This window comes from Telmatherina bonti, assembly GCF_933228915.1.
Source record: "Telmatherina bonti genome assembly, chromosome: 1".
NCBI lineage: Eukaryota > Metazoa > Chordata > Actinopteri > Atheriniformes > Telmatherinidae > Telmatherina > Telmatherina bonti.
The window spans coordinates 16,899,053-16,921,658 of record NC_136619.1 but is presented as its reverse complement, the minus strand read 5'-3'; the positions used below and the strand labels follow the sequence as shown (position 1 = coordinate 16,921,658).

Below are 22,606 nucleotides of genomic sequence, written 5' to 3'. Positions count from 1 at the left end.
TTACATCCATCCACACTGTGTGGATGGACACATCCATGTCCAGTGTGAGTATTAGACTGCACACTAACAGCATGTAATGGGAAATGGCAAAGAGTGTAGCTGATGCACAGTAAGTGCTGGTAAGCTGCAGTTATAATCACTGAAAGGCACCAATTACCAGAGTTTAAAGCAGGGATGGGCAAAGTCTATCCCCTAAGACCACAGTCCTGTAGGTTTTGGATGTTTACAGCAACACACCTGAATCCGATTAATTAGGTAACATGGAGAGAATCTATCACCAAACCGTTGAGGAAGACCATTTAATTTAATAAAAAGTTGTGGGGTTTTTTTTTTTTTGTTTTGTTTTTTAAGTTTTATGTGAAATGGTGGAAAAATGATGAGATCATTCAATTGTTCACATGAGTTTTTGTACTAACTAAAACATCTCCCCCCTCTCTGTGGTTTTGTTTTTTTTAAATACAGTTTTTAAACAACTCATTATTGAACTAGTTATACTTTTTGTAATAATTGCGAATTTGAAACCCAAACATATTTATTCAACAGAAAGAATGCAGAATAAATAAAATCAGTCTGTAATGCTCCACTATAAAGTTGAGCGCCAAGCCAGTTTGCTGTCCAGTAAAAGTCAAAGGATGGCAGCTACAAAGTTAACTGAGAAGAAAATCTTCTGCAGTGGGAGTGTTGCCTCTCCATCAGTAAACCCATCTTCAGCCCGTCATGCCATAATATCACAACTCTGAGCTCAGCAAATGCTGTTGTCTCCATCTTTCTGTCATCCACTTTGCACCCCCTCCTAACCCAGCTCCCTCCCTCTTCATCTCTCTGGCTCACCTCTCTGTCTAATCCAATCCAATCCAATCCAGTTTATTTATAAAGCACCGTTAAAAACAACAAAGTTGACCAAAGTGCTGTACAGAAGAAACAATAAAACATACATATTTACATCATAATGGGGCATCAGCACATTGTTAATAGTAAAACAACCCTTTAAATTAGTCAAACGCCAAAGAGAAAAAATGAGTCTTCAGACTACTTCCTTTCTGCACTCCATCTCCATCCACACTCTTTTCACTGTAAATGCTGTGCCAGCAGAGCGATGCCGGGGAAATGGCGCCATCCTCATTGAGACAGCAAGCAGACGGAGTGGGGGTGGTGCTGGGTGAGTGGCAGTTCAGTGACAGGCCCTGAAATCCAGCCATCACACAACACACTGCAGCAATCACACAACTCATTTAGATTAAACATACTGCTCAAGTTCCACATAAAGACAAGGGGCAATCAATAAAAATATAATAATAATAATAAATTAACTAAATTTAATCAAATAAGATATGAACTTATAATTTGAAGAAACAAAAACTCATTTTTTGAAGAGGAAAAGTGGTCAGAATATTCTGGGAGACAGGAGGGAGGAGGAAGGAAGGGAGGGGTGTCCGAGCAGGCAGACAAGGCACGGTTCATTTGAGGACTGAAACTAATCCTTTCCATCATTCGACTGTTCATTAATACCAGCTGTTCCTGTGGGTCTCCCTGCATCTGAGCCTGGCTTCCCTCTGCAAATTCATCAATATCCCAGCAACACAAAAACAGTCCTTACTTCAGATATCATCTTAAAAAAAAATAAAATGACCATCACTCTGAACTGATGTCTGATGATAGCGTGTGTGCAGTGTGTGTGGGGTAGATTAACTGGTGGTAGCTGTACTAGAGGTGAGATTAACATGGATGACTCAACTTTCAGCTTGTGGCAGACCACACAGTGCCCTGCTCAGTATCAGTAAAAGGTTCATTTTCTCAAAATTAACCTTGTCAAACTCCTGTTCTGCCTGGGGGAGATTTGTATTACATTGTAATTTTTCAATCAGAGATTGGGGAGAGTGTGAAATTTTAACATGCTTCTTCACTCTCTACCTTCCTTCCATCTCTTTTTTTTTTTTATCCCGTTTCCATTCACCTTGTAGCATTTCTAATAGATGTAGTTCATTCTTTAGCAGCATTCACCACTGGCATAGAGTGGTGAGAGTGTTTGTAGATGCAGCGTATATACAGAGAGCATATTCGCTATATCAACTCCAGCTCAGCACACTCTGCTATTCTGGCAGAACAGTTCTGCTGGGTCAAAATTAATTACAAAAACTGTTAAGCACACACCAGCTGTTGTAAACAAACCCAGGCACATTTTCATTTCAAACAGGCCTTCTTGTATCTTGCCGCACATAATACTATAAATCTTATGTGAATTTACAAACAACTTGGGCCCTCATCAAACTGTGCTGGCGCTCCAGCTGAGAAATTACTCCTATGCACGTGCACCCAGCTGCTAAAAATCACAGTCGCTGCTGTTTTAATTAAAGGTTTTCCCAAGCTTTATGTGTGAAATTGCTTCTTTTGCTGTCCCTGTGAATCTTTTCCACATCACAGTTCCAGTGCTCTTCACTCGCCTATTAATGATGGTTTTGCAATAAGATATCATTTCACTGTTGACCTGCTGCTAATCACAATCTGAAAAATCTGGATTAAAAAAAACACAAATTTGCATCATAAACTGTACATCTTTTCCCATCTTCCTCTGCTGTAGTGTAAACGTGCATGACTTCAGCACACAGCAGGTCACTGAGCATCTCCTGACATTAACATGATGGAAATAGTTACAAAGCTAAACACACAGTGAAACTGTGAAAGTTATTTCCTTCTCAGACTAATTTAAAAAAGGAGAGTTAGATAAATGGTTTCTTGTATTGCAGCAATCCCAAACTGTCTTCCGATTAATTGTCAACCGATCATTAATGATCATTACATCTAACACCGTCATCATACTAACTAGATAAATCAATAATGATGAATCCTATCAAACAGCTATAATATTATATATGATCCATCACACTCGACTCGTGTCTGTTGACTGTGATGTCATCAAATAATAAAGGCACTCATGCTTATCTCATAATGTTTTGCTATCAAAGCTCATCTGTCAGTATACTGCCAGCACTGCCACCGATGCTTCCCACTTTCACATCAGGGAACCAACCAGTAGAATTGAAAGGTTTGGGTTGACAGGATTGTATCTAATCTCCACCGTGCTGAAACACTGACTCACCTGTGCTCAAAAAGTCTAAATGCATGAGTACCTGAATCACCAATCCAGACAGCTCACTCAAAAACATGTTTGAAACGAAAGAGACACAATTGTAAAAAGGAAATGGAAAACACTGACATGAAAGGTAATAAGAATTTCAAATGTATTTCATGCGAACCTGAAGCAGTGCATCAACCTGGTAAAAGGAGAAAAATAACTGCAGCCACACATCATTCAAACAGTTACTTTACAGTTGCATTTTGTTCTCACCATGTGTTTAATACCCTCCCATTCTCCCAATGGTCCACGAGACTGGTTATCTGTTCTGTTTTGAAAAAGGCCAACCAAACTGTTAGAGAGGCCACCTTCACCCAGTCCTGCCAATCGGCCATCCTGTTTCCAGACAGCACAGTCATTTCCCAGCCCAGTGGAGCGGCACTCCCTGACCTCTGCCTCGACCTCCGTCTCAACAGCCTGGGCACCATCACCGGCTACAGTCCAGAGAGCTGGCTTGGGCCACCTCTACTTATTTATGAGCCATTTCACACAGTGCTGCTCCCATTAGAGACCCAGCCTTCGACCACCTTACATGGCATTCTTATTGCATATAACACAGAGTACACTTGCAAGGCCAGGGGAATATGGCAGACCAGGGCAGGGCTAGTTGTTGTCATACAGGTACTGTGACATATCAAACTAAAAGCTGCATAAAAAAAATCATAAAAAGGCAAATGTTTCAATATAATTCCAAGTTAAAAGCATTGTCTGCAGATAGCTGATAAGAAACCAGTCGCTTCTTCCTTGCACATTCAATTATTAGCGTTTCATCTTTTGAAATATGCGATGAATAGTTATTTGACTTTCCTCAGGGAAATAATCACCCACTGATCTAATTTAACAATGCAGAAGAACTGATGGGTTTTGCTTATTGGACTGTAATTGGACATTTTATTGTTGCCTATTCATTTCATTGCAGCTTTGCTTTGACTAAGAAAGACACAGAAAGAAGTTAAGCCTCCACAGTAGGAAATTCAATTGACAAATTCATTCTCAAAACCATACAAAAGTTCAATAAAACACTCTGTATATGCACGACTGAAAACAACATTAGTCTGAGCTGGTAACATTAAATCTCTGCAAGTCGGTAAAAAGTAGTTTGTTTACTTTTGTACAAAAATGAAGGTGACAATTTGACACAAACACAAACATCCACTCCCACCTGTGATAGTGACATAGGCGTAGCTGTCTTCGGCAAGTAGTGGGTTGATCAGTCGGCAGCTGTAGGTGCTGTTTGGCTCCAGGACTACTGTCAGGACGCTGGTCATAGAGAACAGACCTTTCTCATTGGCCACCATAGAAGTGGTGATGTTCTCTGTCAGGTTGCGGCCGCTCCCGTCCTGCCATATAACTTCACCCTCTGGATAACCTCCATACGCCACACATGTGAGGGCCACTTCATCGCCTGGCCGCAGGTTGGAGTCAGACTCTACAGACAATATGGGCTTGGAGTAGGGAGCTGAGAAAACGAGGACAAATATAAAGAAACAAGGACACAAATTGGGTGAGGAATCAGTGAGGAAGGGACAGGAGGGGGTAAGGATGGGTGAAGCTGGAGAGATGATTGGAGAACAGCAGACACATACTGAATTTATTTGCTTTAGATTCTCTGCAGTGAGTGTCACACTGGGAACTGCTTGACATGATTCCCATTAAATTCTTAATTATATTTAGGGAGCTTAGCATAACACAGCGCTTAAGATCCTCAGTCACATACAGCATCTGCAGCAAATAGTGATGCTGTACCCCTACACTTCATCTAGAGAGCACTGAGCCACTCCCAGAAAGTTAAAAAAAAAAAAAAAAAGAAAAAAAAAGAAAATCTAAATACATAATCAGAAGAAGAAGCAGGCTGGAGATACTTTCAGCAGTTGTAGAGTTTTGAGGCAACTCAGCTTACAACACATAAAAACGTAGAGGAGAATGGAGGTGAGGGGTGAATAGGCCCCATCGACTATCACATTCCCCCAGTCCCTCGAGTTAAAAGACAAGTAAAGAGATGGCAAAGGGGGAAGGTTGCTGTATTCCCACACCCAATCACGGCATGGCAAACAAAGGTGTGGAGCTGAGATAAAAACTAGTTTGAGCTGCTTTTTGAAAAGTAGACTCATGGCAAAAGGAGAGATTAAGCGTTGGCCAAACTAACTTCTCCAGATGTGCATTTAACTTACACATTTCCATCAAGAGATACTTTCATTTTCTTCTAGCACAGCATGAAGGAAGTCTGCAAAACTAAGAGTAAATACTGGCTAAAAATAGAGTATCTATAAATCCGCCGCATGAAATAGAACCAATTTGTCACTGTTGGACACATTGTTTTCCTTTTTCCCTTGCAGACAAAAAAAAAATGTGATTCATCAACAGCGCCTAATGCACATCCTTCCAGGGAGAATAGTGGAGCAATCTCACAGCAGATATAGAAATGTGAGAAAGAATGGATGGCACACAGTATCATTATAAATAAATAAAAAGCTCTCAGCTATGAAGGTGGCTGATGCAGCTGCACAGCAGAGGAGATGTTAGTGATGCCTGATTGACCATGACAACAACTAATAATCAAAGTCAGCAGATATTGACCATGACAGGGACCACAATCAGTGCTTATTGATGAAAAACAATGCCCAGCAACCCCAAGGATGCCGTTTATCGTCTATTTACATCTCGTGAGAAACATTGATCCTGAATCCCCTCCGCTGATAGTGTGGGCTGTGTGTTTGATGTGTTGATGTGATGAACACTGTTTTGAAAAAATCTTTGACTTCCCACTCATTTGTGTTGTTCTGAGGAATATCAGTGAATCAAACAGGCTATCATTTACTGTAATATGATTAATTTTTCTTACTTGTGAGCTTAAAAAATAGCATCTTCCATCATCACTTGCTTTAAATGAAAACTGACTTTTTGCAATTATTTCATTATAAAAGAAAAAAAAAAGGTGAAGTAACAGTATTGTGCAAAGGTTTTAGATATGTTTTCTAATTACTGCAAACAGAAGCATATGATCTGCCCAGAAACATTGCACAGCTTCAGAAATCCCGAAGCACTCGACCAGACTTTATGCATGTCAAAATCAAACGGATTTTTGACGCAACACACAGTGTACTTACCAAAAACATTATAAATCACCACTCACTTTTGTATTTTATTATGACACACATAATTTATGAACAAACTATCCTGACTAATCAGTGCATGATCCATCACTTGAGAGTTCTTTTCATTTTCTTCACTGAAGGGGAAGATGTATGTGCATTTCTATCATACCTGGAGTTTAACCAGTCAGTTTTAATGTAGTAAAAGGGGAAAAGCAATGAATGACTGAGTTGTCACTAGCAAAAGTGAAAGCTCTGGAAGCCAATGAAAGATGCCATGCCAGTCACTGCTGTTTACAGGCTGACAGACTAAGCAAGTGTGCTGATAAACATGCTACGGCTACACCTACCAGTCTAATAATATCTGATCTTTTTCTTGTGTGTGTGGAAACGCTTGTGATCTGACTGCATCTCAAACATGTATTCTTTCAGATTATTCTTATCGAGTTAAACTTATGGTTTGCATGGAACTTTGAAAGCTCTGAATTGTTCATAAGAACCATCTTTATGTGTAGTATTATTTGGCCTGTCACTGGGGTGATGAATGCTTCAGATGAAGTTCAAGATGTGGAAGAAATTGTCCTATTTTTACTTTTGATGTGATACGACCATATTGGACAAAATAATAGGCACAGCAGTGAAAGTTAAATGACATTCGGCTCCAGTTAGATTAAAGTGATAAAAACTAAACCTGATATTACTTTAATCAAGCATTCACACTTTTTAGTTAATGCTTTAAAAGTCTGCTTGTGTCACAGCCCGACTCACCAGCCACCTGCAGAAACAAAGCAGCACTGCCGTAGTCTTTCACCCTGACGAAGCAGGTGTAGCTGCCTTCATCAGCCACCACCACCCTGCTTAGCAGGAGCGAAGCGTTGCCCAGGCCCAGCTGGGAGGGGAACATGCTGGTGCGGTTGGTGAAGCTCTCCGCCTGGTCTGCCAGTTTGTCTTCTTCCTCCCAGTACCCGTGCACATTGCGTTTGGTGTCCGTCAGCTGCCAGAAGATACTTAGATCAGACAAGTTGAAAGGACTGGCGTGGCTGAAGGAGCAGTTGAGTGTGACATCCCTGCCGTGCAGCGCCACCACTGGTTGCTCTGGGACTTGCAGTTGTATGACAGCTGCAAGAGAAGATGTGAGATGTGCCGTCAATGTCATATCCAAAGAAAATGCCTTGAATATAGAAACAAATATGATTCTCTGTGCAAAATAAATTTAATCTAAACTATAAATCACAATACTATCAGCTATACTGCTATACATGCTTTCACTATGTTAAGTGTGAATGTTGCCTAGGTAATTTAAAACATACAGTAAATAGATGACGTAATCACTAGACAAGGATTGCGTATAAACATTCACTGAATCATGTCATTAATTCAATGTGCTGCGTTCAAGTGACTGACACTTATTCAAATCTGAATGTCAAATCAATGAAAGAATTTATTTTCTGTGGCGGCTTCGGAAACATCCACTCAGTGCGTGAACGTGATAAGGAGGTGCGGCAGGGATGGGATGAATGAGAAGGGGAAGAGGAGGAGGGATCTAGAGGTCAACATTACGACTATGTGTGCTCCTACAGGCTTTGCCTGCTGCGGGGCCTCAGCGCAGTAAAATTCATGATGGAGAGAAAAACATCTGGAAAGCCTTCGCTTAATCTCTCGTTAAATCAAAAGAAAAAAAACTGCTTGTTGGTCATAGTGGCAGAAAATAACTGCAGCGAAAAGTAAATGTCCTTATTCGTCAAAGCCTGCTGACTTCTCTGGTAACATGTATGTGTGTGTGGGTGGGGGGTCTGTATGCTCCTGTGTGTATTGTTTGTCTAGACTAGGCCGAGAGCAAAGAGTACACTGCATAATCATTCTGGATTAGTAGCCATCTCAGGCAGTTTAGAGTACATCCATAGTATTCTCAGGAGTCAGCATTCACCATTGATCCCTGTCTGCCGTTACACGACTCAGAGACACTCATCAGCATCACAGGGGAGAAAAAAGCCACTCGGACCCCGGAGCAATACATCCTACTTTATGCTCAGCCTCTCTAATTGTTGTAATCACGGTGGCATTTTAGCCTCCTCGCCCCTCTTTTTTGAGCTCTGTCTAAAGCACAGCCAATGTCAGTCCTGAATCACTTTGCTGTGAAGGAGATGTGCTGCTGTGGAGGTTCAATAATTACTCCCCTATTAACAACAAACAAGTCTTTCATCTGACAGGGGTTCATACGAAAGGCTTTTGCTAAGTCAAGGCAGCGCTATTTTCAATCACATTCAGATGATTCCAGCCAGGCGTCCTCTCCACATCACTCCACTGCCAACCCCTTCATCTGCAGGAACAGTGCCACCTTATGCCTCACCTCACAACTGCAGAAAACACTTATGAAAAATGTTGTGTGTAGCGCTCTCAGCAAGGGTTGTGGGGTTATAATGGCTTCTGAGAAGCCTTTCAGTTTCACAAGCGTATTTTTTTCTATCTGAATGTAAAAGGGTGAAGTATTGCACACTTGAAGACAAAATGTTACAAACAAAATAGAAACATGAAATGAAAATGATCTGTTCTTCAAACACAGTCAGCCACACTTGTGCAACAGATTAATAGGTTGGCATTACTTTGTACAATTCCAACCTGGAACAAATCACAGTGTTCATACCAACCAAGTGCTATTCACACAACAATTCTCCGATGCTGACAGTGAAAATGACAGAAGGCTTTCCTTCTAAACTGTGATTAGAAAAGCTCTTCTGTGGCTGTGGGGGGTTTTCAATCTTCCCATATTGTGCCCACATTCACTCAGCAGGGTTACACAATACATTAGAGTTATCACAGCAAAACATGGTAGAAGCAGGAGGTATTGTTCCGCCATCATTGGGGAGAACTGAGCAGATATCTGGAGTGTGTATTTCCCCTGTCTTTGGAGGTAACCCAACCTTCATGGCACTGGTGGATTCTATTTTATTTTTATTTTTGGAGGTGTGGAGGGTCAGTGACAGCCCTCTTCTATGCGAACATTTTGAAGGAGGAGGAGAGAGAGCAATTAAATCACTCCCTGAGCAGCCTGGGATGACTCACACCACTGAGTTCATACAGGAAGGGGGAAGGGAAACAGAAAGAGGACGGCATGGAGCTCACACTTTAAGATAATATCTGGAAACGAGCCAAAGAAGAGACTGTGGTGTAGCCTCACACACTAATCCCTCAACCCAGAGCAAAGCCATGTCAGAGACAGAAAGATAGAAAGTCCTCTTTCTCGTTGTAAATCTTCGCCTCATACTTCCTCTTTCCCACACAGCTTCTTTTAAGCAGTGACCTACCACTCACTCCCAGGCCCGCAGAGGATGTAGCTCTGCATAGGGACCATCCGCAGACACAGCGGTCTGCACTTGGAAGGAGAACACAGGGGGAGCATTTTACATTGTGTCGCAAAAAGGGGATTGGACAGGAAGGCAGGACGAGCCAGGCCAGCTGACGTCATGGAAATGCACATGTGATGTCCTATTCAGAGGTGAAGCAGCATGATGCAAAGCAAATCCCATTTTACACTTGGCCGTTTTTTATTTGTCGCTGTTTACAACGAGCGTGTCATGTAGAAAAGGTGAGAGAGCACCTCCCATCAGGTTTGTTATGAACACATGTTTTCTTCAATGGGATCCATGCAAGTAGGAAAGGGAGGGGGGGATGTACCACACCTTGTTGGGAGGAGGCCCATCATGGCTTCTCAGGGGTGTAAGTGAGGATCTACAGTCTCCCTTCTGCTTGTCTCGATAAAGAGATGCTCAGAAGCTGTAGAGGGCAGCCTGGGAGACATCAGGCCGTGGGGATTTACACACTGCACTTTGTGTTTATGGGCCTCAGCTCTGTTTGAGTGGCTGCGAGACAGAGACGGGCACTTTCACAGCCGACATGAAATAAACTCATTACAGCCTTTGCGAGTGCTGGCAACCAGCCCCGCTCACCAGCCAGACACAGGGCTGGCTAGAAAAGACTGCGAGTGATCTTCACACTGCACTCCACTCCACTTTCAAGACTACCCACCACCTTGTCAATATCAACACCTCCCTCCATCCGGCTCTCCTCAGATTTGCAAGGCATGGCTGTGGCTGTGCACAGGGTTTTGCATGGTGAAAGGCATTGTTGCTAGGCACATGAGATGAGCGTGAAGGCTGACAGTAAACCTGGGAGACAGCAGGATACAGACAGCAACTATATGAATCTGAGCCATTGCAGGAAGGGTAGGCTGCCAGCAGAATAATGCAAAAGGCTGTTTATTAACTTCAAAGACTTCTGGTTTAAACTTGAGAGCTGCAGATAGGTAAAGGCACATGTATGCACTTTATGATTACAGTATGTTAGTGGTGAGATATTTTGTGTTAAACTAATGATTTATGACTCCGTACTTTAAAGTCCTTCAGATTTTTTGGTATATTATAATATCAGCATGAACCTGAATAAATGTAAATGTTTGCATTATCGAAATGTTGTGGCAACATACATTTCTGCAAGCAGATAATACACACACACACACACACACACACACACACACACACACACACACAAGCCTTTCTTGAGGTGGGTATTTAAACATTTAATTATGAGCTATGTGCAGGTGTAATTAGTGACATAAATAATGGTTATGTCCTCTTTAAACGTGCCAGTTAAGGACACTGGTTTAGCAGCATGGTATAATGTGACGCTACAATATTTACATAACCAGGAATATTCATTATGTTAAGCATGTTTTATTTAAAAAACATACTTAGCATCATATAAAAAAAGTATGATGATAAGATAAAATATATATATATCATATGATATGTGAAATGATGATATGGCCTTTTCATTGGCATATCATTAAGAATTATGGGCATATCATCATCAGAATGTCGATGTGGGTTTTTCTTTCGCAGTATTTCACAAGCATGCAAATTCTCAGTGAAAAGAGAACAAAGACATAAACTAGAAAAGCACTTGGAGAGCACAAGCCTCCACCAAGGCCTTTCCTGGAGTTCCTGGATCCAAACGGTGAACTGAATCACCACCAAAATTAAACCAGCTCTTCCTTTTCACAATTCCAACAACTCCTGAAAATGACATGAAAATCTTTCTATAACTTTTTGTGTTATCTTGAACACAATCAGACAAACGATGGACAAAACATAACCTCCTTGCCGGTGGTAACAAATAAAACAAGTTTGATAAGAAATAAATATCTTAGATTCAATAATAAGGACAGTTTTATTCTATAACTTGAATGTTGTATAAAAAGAAAATAAGCTATAAATGTCATATTTGGTTGATCATTAAATAAGTGCACATTTTTTAAGCTTTGTCATTTTAGTTACACTTCAAGTTTTAAAATTCCTCAGAACAAACTGAAACCTTAAAAAACTGATGTAAAAAGAAATAATTTAATGAAGTGGGCTTCTTTTGTTAACCAGCCACCACACAGCCCAGGTCAAACATTTTCAACCACGACACAAGCAGTCATCTTTATACTTGCAGCCTCTTGTATTCATCATGATACAAGAAATAAACTGCACCTGTGTCATTATTATTGTGAGGTCTGCTTGTTTGTGACCACATGCTAATTAGAGCTGCTCTTGGTAGATTGATGTGGCCGTTACTGAGAAGAATTGGTTTGCATCTGTGTCCAGAAATCTGTACATTGTTAGAAATTTACCACATAAGTGGTCCTTCCCATCTGTATTTTCTCTGCATTTGTGGCCCCTTTGCCAATTTGTCTGGCTAAGTAAAGATATTCTCTAAGTTTTCTTTTTCAGAAATGAGCATAGGTAAAAACAAAAGGACCTACTGATAAAAAGCATTGATTGCATTGGGACCAATGAAATGCAAATGAACATTTGCTCCAGAAACACACAGAGACCATCATATACACTCAATTCATACAGAAAGAGACACCCAAAGGCCAGAGAGCACATTGATATTCCACACTTGTAGTGTTGCTGACAGCTCCACAGCATCGCATTGTCTGAGGAATTGGACATGAGGTACCCTGACACTACAATGGAGATGCTGCTACAAAAGCTGTTCTAGAGCTGTTCTAGAGAACCAACAACCACAGGAGCCACATATATACACACAGTCCTACACAGGTGCCTGGGCCCTTGCACTGTCCTTGACACAGAAATGCACATGTTTCTGGCAACAGCATTACATTATTCAGGTTAATATTGGCGCTGCATGGGATATTTTCACAGTTCATTGACTTATTCAGCTCTTATGTTCCATGACCATGAGCATACATACGTGCATACATCTTTTAGCACACAATTCAATACCAAATTCTTCCAGCTCAATAATGCAACTTTACTCCAACTTAAACTGGTTCGATACCATTCGGCTGCACAAAGATCACCTTGTAGCATCCCTTCATGAAGCTCACTGAGCAAAGCCGTTTAGAAAATCAGTTGAACCATTTGTTCAGTCCAGTAAGCACACATACTGTATTAAAAAGCAAAACTTTGATACAATATACAACAGGGAAAGAAATGTTAACATCATTTTTATGCATGAGAAAAATCAAGCATCAGCACTTGAGGGCAAATTACATGAACAACACTGACTAGGTAAACAGATGTGAGGTGAACTACCACCACACTGCAAAGGAAGCAGGTTTGAGTCAGGCGAGAAGATAGGCACGAGAAATGCTTTTACAACACTGCCCCCATCTGCTGGTCAATGAAGCTGCAGCTAAAACAGATTTTCATTCTGGACATTCTGCTCCACCTGAACATCAAAGGAGTTTGCTCAAAGGATCTGTGAGCCCTTTCATACCAATAATTCTTATGATATAACCAACGCATGTATAAGTCTGAAGGGAAAGCTTGCTTTTGATTCCATGTTTTCAGGAGCGCATGTCCATAATGCTCAGATTCAAGAGAAAAGAAAAAGAAAACAGCTCCTGGAAAACATGGGAGCAGTGGGAGTGTGTGCTTAGTAAGCGTGTTGTGGATTGAAAATAGAAAAGGTTTCAGTCTTATGCGTTGGTTTTTAAATAGTCCCTCAGTCAGAAAGAGAGGCACAATAAAGGGGGAAGTATGCTGGTCTTTTGCAGTTTAAAAGGGGTCACGTTCAACATTAAGCTCTGAAGATAATCTCTTCCAATTTTTGCTTCAGGAAGCCATCACGGAGTGTGAGTTTCCCCCCACTCAGGGAGAGATAGTACAGGTGATCAAAGATAGGAAAGACGAGAATTCTCGACTTGTTCATTCTCAGCAATCTCATAAATCATAGAGGGACTCAACATTTCTCTGTTCTCCTTAAATTCTCTCTCTCCTGCTTCCTCCCTCTCTCATCTTTCATGGATATATGCCATCTCATATCCCGTCAATAACCTGTTAATGGATTCTGGCGGTCAGAGAGTTGTGTCTGCTGAAGCAAAGTGGGCAGATAAAGGCAAACCTCTGGTCCACATGCATGAGGGTCAGAAAGCTTTTGATGACAAGGATGCAAACGATAGAATGAGAGGGTAATGTACACGAGGGCATCAAAATATAGCAGCAAGACTCACCTTTTGGCTGAGTGTAACAAAATTTTAATTCTATTTAATTAAAATGAAATCTGGAAAGTGCTAATGTTTCTTTCATCTTGTAAAATGTTATAGCTTTATTTACTGGTGAAGGTTTGTGTCAAAGTGTCATAAGTAACTTTCTCCTGATCGCAAAGTTAATAAATACAGTCTTTTGAGCTTTGAGGCAACATTTAACAACTGGTTTGTCTGAGCACTGACTAATTGAAGGAAAAGAACCATACTGAAGTTCATAAAGCAAGAAAAGGCACTGAAATATAACACTTTCAACAGCATTAAATCCAGGGCAGCATTGCTTCCAGGGCAAAAACTGTGAAAGTCAGGATATCTGGGAGAGATCTGACAGACCGAAGGAAACTTTTTAGATAAGAACTCACAATCAGGAATGAAGTAGAAATCTTAACATGTGGGTGAAAATGCTCTATTTTGTTGTTTCTGAGGTAATCAGAGGACATAGAAAATGCTGCACAGGTGAGGAAGGCTGACTTCTCCTGAAAAGAAAATTCAAATCTAAGTCATCACCAGGCGTAGGCTTTAATGTCTGAAAGAAAGGTCTTCAAGAAGACTGAGCTTAAACTTCGGGAGTGGCATCACAGCCACTGGACTTGGAGGACAGTGAAAATGTGTACACACAATATGTTATGAGAATATAACAGCCTAAGGGATTTCTGAACAGAAAACAATTTGCATCTGCTGTCTCTGCGAAACCTTGCACAGATTTGCCGTGCTCCTACTGGACTTTCTGTTCAAAACTAAAAGATATATTAAAGTCATCAAAAATAATAAAAAAGAACAAATAAAATATGCAAAATAAAAAGCAATATAAGTATAAAAACAACATTAACATAGTATTTACATCCTAGTGACAGGTTGAGGAAGTACAGGTATGTGCAAATGTGCATGAGCGTGCACTACTGCTCATAAGAGTAATGGCCTGGGGGAAGAAACTGTCTTTGTGCCTTGTGGTTTTAGCATACAGTGCCTTGTAGCACCTACCAGACCGGAGAAGTTTAAAAAGTGTGTGTGATGGGTGTGCAGAGACGTCACCCACCCGTTTCCTTAACTCTGGACAGATATAAGTCCTGGATGGAGGGATGGTCAACCCAAATTATCCTCTGTTGAGACATGATTGTGCTCTGCAGTCTCTGCCTGTCCAGTTTGGCGGCTGATCTAAACCAGATAGTGATGGAAGTGCAAAGTACAGACTGGATGATGCAGTGTAAGAGGTGGGAAGCAGCTCCAGTGGAAGGTTAAACTTCCTGAGCTGTCTCTGGAAATACAACCTTTATCTGGCCTTTTTCCTGACAGGCTCTGTGAGGACGCCACTTCAGGTCCTGGGAGATTATGGTTCCCAGAAATATGAAGAGTTCCACATTAGACACCAGTGGACCTACTGCTCCACTTCCTGTTCGTATGTGGACTAATCGCTAATCAATTTCTTTTATGAAAAGAAAGTCACATTGATGGATAATTGTCAAAAGATTTTAAAAAGATATTTTAGGTGCAGCCCAGGTCATTTTATGCTATTGCATATTAGGGCTGTTCTTCTTCACTGGTCTCACGATTTGATCCTACTACGATTAGTGCTGGACTATAATTAATATAATATAATAAAATAATATATAACAATATATAATAATCAATAGACAAAATGAATGAAAATCATCCACTACACTGCATCTTTGTATTGCTGACGCTGTTGCTGTAAGTGATGATAAAAGTTTTCACCCTTAGCAGTTGAGATCAAAATATCAGCAGCAGCGATTGTAAATTGCACATGAGCTTCCAGGGATTTATAGTTTCTAAATGTCTGCTGCCTCACACTTAAGGCTTAGCCTTAAGCTAACATATTGCTTTTAAAACACTTGCATGTTTTAAAAGCATTACATGATTTCACAGAGACAATTAATGTATTTCCAGAGAACAGATATTGATGTATTTGCATAGGGCTGGGCGGTTAATCGGATTTTAATCTCAGTTACGATCTGGGTTTTCAACCATCATAAAAATAAAAGGGTGCGATTAATTTTCTCTTTGCTCTTTCCTCTCCTGCTGTATTCAGCTGCCAATCGAGCGTCGCTGGCATTGCAGCGCAGTGCTGTAAACTCCTCCCACAGCCGCTTTGGTTTCATTCAGCCACTGCTGCCAACTTGGCGAGTTTCTCTCTAAATCTGGTGACTTTCTTTGTTAAAAGTGACTAGCGACAAATCTAGCAACTTTTACTGGAGTTATTCGAGACTTTTCTGGTGTTTTGGCAATTGACTTGAAGGCGCATATTGTTCTGCAGTTACTGTAACGAACGAGCAGCAGGAGCCTCTCCCCGTCCTAAAGCACTCCCAGGCGGCCAGTCTCAGTCGGCTCCGGCTGCAGGTCGATGTAGAATAACTGCAGTAGGTTGTGGAAGTTCACAAGAACATAGTTTATACCATTGTCAGTGAGAACTGGCTGCATTATTTTCATTTACATAGTTCGGCGAGTTAAACATTGTAATATTCCTCCGTTACGGGGCATTACCATAGCAACGCGTTAATCAGCTGGTTCAGATCAGCTGTCTTTTAACAGGTGAATGAGAGAAATGCGCTGTAGCCTGACAGCGGTTGTTTGGCATGAAACCTACATCCAGGCCAACATAAAATAGTTCCTATATAAGCGGTAAAAGCAGATTAAACAACTCGGAACCATGCATTAGACGGTTATAATACGCGACACAGAGTCGAGAACATCACGACACGTAGCGTTGTTTAAAAATACTGAATAATTGTGTTAAATAATCGAGATCTCAATTTCAGTCAAAATAATTGTGATTATAAATTTTGTCATAATCGAGCAGCCCTAATTTAACGTATGTCTGCTTAGTTTTAACGATTAAATCTTTAAAAACAGATTCAGCCTAGAATGTTTTTGGGCAACGTACTTATTTGGTGAACAGTTGGCAGCAGGTTGGATCACACCAAACAAACGCAAGCAGGACAAAATACATTATAATGGATTATGGTTGTTATTGTATCAATTCAGAATCATTCATGCCTGCATCTCAATGCATTGTTAAAACAATTAAATTCAACACACCTACTTTTCTTGTTGTGATAACTTTTGCAATACAGATTGGTTTAAGAGGGGCTGTGGCTTGCTGACAGAGCATGGTTGGGTCTGCGCTTGTGATTGGTTGGGAGAGAATAAAGACTGTAGTATTAAGCTAGACAATAAGCTAAGATGAATATGGAAGGGAAACAGTTTTTTCTAATGAACTTTTTATCAACCAGCTTTCTTTTTATCGCAACACACGTTTATCTTTTGATATATATTGTTATCGAGCTTACATCCAAAAGGTTGGAACCATATTCAGAACCATTCGGATACAAGTCTCTCTTCTACCAAATAAATGTAAAAAGGAAAAAAAGAAGAAGACCTCCTACCAAATAAATGCAAAAATCAAGAAGAAAATTCCTTATTAATCCAACACTGCTCCCATTTTATAATTCACAAAAATCAGCAATGCTGCTTGGCACTGATCAGTATGTGCTTTAGCACAGCTACCCAGTGTCATAGAATCAGCTGAAATGGTTGTTTAGAGGACCATGGTTTGCTATGCTGGCTTACATTTACATGCAGATATGAGTTTGATGTCAGCTCAAAGCCATTTGTGCAGTGGATGAACTTCACAGGCCTGTTCCAACTCTGTATCTTTACAGAGAATGCTCAACAAAGGCACAGCAGGTCCTTCCATGAAAAGGATGAGTGAAAAGAGCTTTCGTTATGAAATAAAATGAAAATATTTGCATATACCTGTAAATTATTCATATGACTAAAGAATTAGTATATTTTCTTTGAAGATAAGTTGTTGGCTTTGCACCTGCCTCCTTATGAAACTTTAAACTTTTTCCTGAGCCATGTTTTTTAGTACTTTGTCAGTGATGGAGGAAAAGGTTAGGTTTAATTTGTTATTGTCAGTGTCAGAGCCCCCATGCCCAACACCACTGCCATGCCACTTACACATCCGGCTGCAAGGAGGTGTCTGCCTGTAGCAGCTGCTCGGAAACTTCAGCAGCAAGCAGGTAGCTGTGATATTTTCCAAGCACAGATCAGCATCCATTCAACCAATTCATCACAGCCCACTAGACACGCAGCGACTAACATAAGGCTGTAGGTCCCTCTTCCCCTCCAGAATTGCAATCTCGGCATATCACCAGTATCAATTTTTTAACGATCCCACAAGGCAACATTTTTAGGACTTGTTGAAATAATTATGAGGTGCTTGTTGGGTAATGCACTTGGCTTCAATGAGTACACGGCGAGAAAAGAAGAGCTGGGAAACGGCGAGACATAGGCAAGCCAACAGAGACTGGTCATTATGTATTCACTACAGCGAAACCAATCTTTGTTGAGCCTGTCCTCGATTGTTTTTAAAGGATACTTTACTGGACGCAATCAAATTAGAAAGAACATCACTGATACGGGGTAATAACCCTAAATTGAATTTCTGCACAGGCTAAAGTGTTCCCTCTTTGCAGAATCAATTGCTGTGAAGAGAAAAGGAGGGCAGGGAGAGGGCATTCATAGTTAGCAGACCTTTAAAAAGTACACCAGAGATGAAGGCATGAGTGGGCTATTTTCACGCTCCGGGGCCTTACCATACTGTGTGCCTGCCGACTACTACACTAGATGCAATCTTTCCAATTATGCTAGTTAATTTGAATTACCTTACAGGTCCCTTCATCTGGTCAGGTTTCCATTTCTACATTTGAATAAATACTTTTCTATTATGTTGTTTGGATACTGAGCATGGCACACACCACACTTTGGCTGACTTGTGACTGTGGTCATGGAACACACAACATGACAACAACAAGCAATCAGCTAGACAGCCTCCTGTTAGCTCTGCAACTAGCTGACACTGCTGTTTGATAAGCTAAAATGAGCCAGCGATGTTACTGTACTCAGCTAACCGATGTAGCTCAGTCATTACTGTACACAAAATGAGATGAAGAGCATTTTGCTGGCACCCATAACCAGAGTGTGTTATAATGACTGTGATGAAAAAAAAATGCTGTTATAAGAGTTCAATTCAATTCAATTAAACTTTATTTATATAGCGTCATAAGAAGTCAGAGATTGAAGAAAAACAATCTTTTTCTCAAAAGTCTATTTAAACGACAAAACACTAGTCCCTCCCTGATACACCTCTGTGAAGGACTGTGAGCAATATCAGGGAGAAGCCCAACTGGAAGTGATCCATCATCTGATTTCTGACTCAGAGTGCAGTTGGGCGCTAAATGTTACTTCAAGGTGATGACAGTGTGGTCATATGTTTAATTCAGAAATACACACAAAAACAACGTAAAATCATCCCTACTAATATGAGAACTTAAGGCCAGTTTATACTCACACACCGTCTGATTACCGCAGTAGGCTCCGAATATGTCCGCAGAGGCTCAACGTGCATCTCTTTGGATTTAACATGCATCCTGGCTACGCAGACGTAGTTACACGGAAATACTTCCTTGTCGTTGGTCAGAGTGTGATTTGGTTGTGTTTCTGGATGTTTGGGTTTTGTGTATGCGTAGACGCATGTATATAAATCTATGGCTAAATGAATGACATTGGCTGTGGTGAACCAAACCACCAAAAAAATGCCGCCCTGTGGAGTTTACCAGCCAATACCAGCCCTACTGCCATCCCCAAACCCTACGCTTATATACAAGTATAAACACACACTCCATCTGAGTCAGCTGCACAGACCCGACCATTAGGCAGATGCCACACAAGTATAAACTGGATTTTAGTTTCAATTACTCTGAATACAAGCAAGATTATAGCCAGCATTTCCAGGAAGGGACTTGGACACATGTAGGATGATAGATCATATTAGCACAGACATTTTGACACATAAGCTTTTTTTTTTTTTATCCAAATATAAATAAATCATTTTTAACTTTAATCAGTTACTTTGAATAAAATTGTCTGCAAAGTCACAAAATTAAGTACAAGTAGATGAATGTCAAAAAACCTGAAAGATTTATTCTACTTGTTCTGTTTTGAAACTAACCTAAAAATCTCTTCTACTACTTCTATCATCAGACCATGTTACAAGGATAGCCTTTAGAATCAAACTAGACTCCAACTAATTCACTTAGTGCTCCAGTTAGCAGGGGGAAAGTGAATCATTGTGTGAGCTACAATAGTCCATTACCTGTGAGTTAAAGAGCTCCATCAGTCCCCAACACCTCCTCCTCATCTTCTCTCCCTGTGAAGGGAGCGAGTAAGGCAGTTGATGCCACACAGCAAGTAATGAGCAGACTGCCAAGTCCATTTGTGCTGGAGGAGAATAGGTCCCTAATGAACCACTGAAGACACTTAGGTCCACTGACTCAGGACTGAAATGTGCAACTTATGGCCTATAGTAGGATGGGCCAGCTCAACCAGAGAGCCAAAAACAACCAAATTTAAAATTATGAAAGTATTTTGGATAATAGAAACTGACTGTGGAATTTGTGTTTTCCAAACCATGTTTATGTTTTTTTATCATAAACTTTGAGACTTAATTTTCTCCTCCTTCCTCAGGCTATATTAAGGCGTTTTGATTAGCATGTACCAGCTAATGTCACTCCAGCAGGGACAAAGCTGTTGTTCATCTCTGCAGTGGCATGCTCAATTCCCTCTGTAATTCACAATGTCCTGAGATCAGACCAACTCAGGCCATTCGCTTCCTTTTTATGGTGACACTATTTCTTCTTAGTGCACCACTTCTGCTGAAGTAAAACTTTTGAGCGGATGACTTATGAATTCTCAGTTGCAACATCAACCACCAACATGCTGCTTCCCAGTGTTGTAAATATGAGAGCATGACTTCCTCACCACACTAACACAGCTAAAAAAAAAAAAAAACAGCACTTCCAGCATTTTTCATCAAGGGGCTTGCCCGGAGCCCAGCTCTCCTCGCTCCACCTGTCTGGAAAAAGGTTAAAGCTATTGTGTTTTGCAAGCTGAATTATAAAGAATATGGAAAATAAACACACCCCCCTGCCACATAATCAGAACCCTCTGAAGCGAAAACTCAGAAAGAATTGTTTTGAAAAATATCCCTTTACAAGCAAAGACAGGGCATTCATATAAATGGAAGGAGGCTCTCTGTAGACTCTTTCTGGATAGATGGATAGGATTTAAAGAGCAAGGTTTATGACTTTCAAACTACTGGCACAATATTTTTGGGAGTAGCCTCATTTGAACTGTTTTGCCCAATGGAGCCTTTGAAGACTAATAGGCCCTGTAGGGTGTATTGTCTAACAGGCAGCAGCATCTTCCCACTGTGGTGACTTGGATATTACAGCAAGCCACAGACATAAGCAACACCCACCCATTGCTTGGACGGCCAGGATTGCAGGAAGCAGGAGGAACAGCATGGTGGTTCAGGGTGAATTCAAACAGCAGGTTGACTTCTTCAGACACAGCACTGCAGGAGAAAAACACAGGCATCTGAGGAAAATGAACATTATAATAACAAAGACGTAACAGTAGTACAGCAGCATAAAAAAATGTGTGGACTCGAGGGTCATTTAAACAGCGAACGATGTCCTTGTGTGTGTGTGTGTGTGTGTTTTGTTTTTAAGCTTTGCTCGGTTTTGCATGTGGGTTAATTATGGAAATTGAGACAACACAATGCTTCATCACATCAAAAACAGACTGAAAGACTCGAGTTATTTTGTTGATCAAGCAACTTATGTGAAAGTTTGTCTGAAGGTGACTACTTCACTCTTTTCTCTGGCTTGCTCAAGGCTTTCCGCTTTCATGGGGTGAATAGCTGTGATGACAAATGGGGACTTCCAAAGTAAGCTGGAAACAGCCAAGTCATTCTCTTTGCTTTCCAGGGGAAAACACACTTCAAGAGAGGGTAGAGACAGACAAGACTATCTCCCCTCTCCATTACTCTCCCATGCATGCAATATTTATGAGATATTTATCTCTGCTAGATTGGTAGAGGTCACGATTTGTCTCTGCAGTTGCTGAGACAAAAACCTGAATTTGTATTTCAGATAATACTGAAAACAGACTTGTTTTTCCCCCGGTTAGAAGAAGTCACTATTCTACGACCATTGAATATAAATAAGTTGGACAACTGAAGCAACCAGCGTAACGAACCTTGACTGGTAAAAAGCACCACTTTGTGTGCTAGGTGATTTTAGAAACTTGGTGCAAAGTGTCAGTCATGTTTCCAAAGCAAGTTTGCATTTTCAACTTCTTGACCAGACTGTGAACAAAAAGTGATCATAAAATAAGCTCATTGACAAATACATCAAATCTGTACTATGCTTAATGCAACATCCTACCTAACTAGCCCAGAATTTTTTTTTTTTTCTTTTTTTACATAATAGGACCAAACACAAAAAAAGCTATGTTGTTCTACTTCCACAAGTTTGTGGAGTAAGTGGTGAGCAGAGCTGTCATGGAAACTAAACCCATGAACCCAAGAGACACTCGCACACAAACTTGGTACATAATCGCCGTTTGTGTCCCCTTTGTTTGTCTCTCGGGTAGAAACTCACCGGAGAGCTTCCGTTGTTAAACTGAATATGCAGCGTTTTCTTGTTGCAGCGCTTTTCTGTATTCACAGTTTGTTTCTTTATTTGCAGCGCTTTTTTTTTTTTTTTTTTGCATTAAGTTTTTGGATTTGCTGCGGTCTGCTATACAATGCAGCGTTTCCAGCTTGCATTTCTATTTCTATATTCAGCAGTTTTGCTATATGAAGCGCGTTTAAACCTATATGTGTCTGTTTTTCTATATGAAGTGTGTTTGTACCCATCAGCCACCGTAGTAACCAGAAGTCAAACTGCAACACTACACCAT

At 40.7% G+C, this 22,606-nt stretch overlaps 1 protein-coding gene across 1 annotated transcript in view; it reads right to left on the bottom strand.

Moving 5' to 3' along the window:
• Positions 1-22,606, bottom strand: part of cd276 (CD276 molecule) — a 70,775-nt gene that overhangs the window by 44,740 nt on the left and 3,429 nt on the right. The window contains exons 2-4 of the mRNA XM_079240340.1: positions 21,120-21,215; positions 6,994-7,344; positions 4,296-4,592 (exon numbers count right to left, since the gene is read on the bottom strand). Coding sequence (XP_079096466.1) covers positions 4,296-4,592; positions 6,994-7,344; positions 21,120-21,165 — 694 coding nt within the window. The 5' untranslated portion in view covers positions 21,166-21,215. The remainder of the gene's footprint in view (positions 1-4,295; positions 4,593-6,993; positions 7,345-21,119; positions 21,216-22,606) is intronic.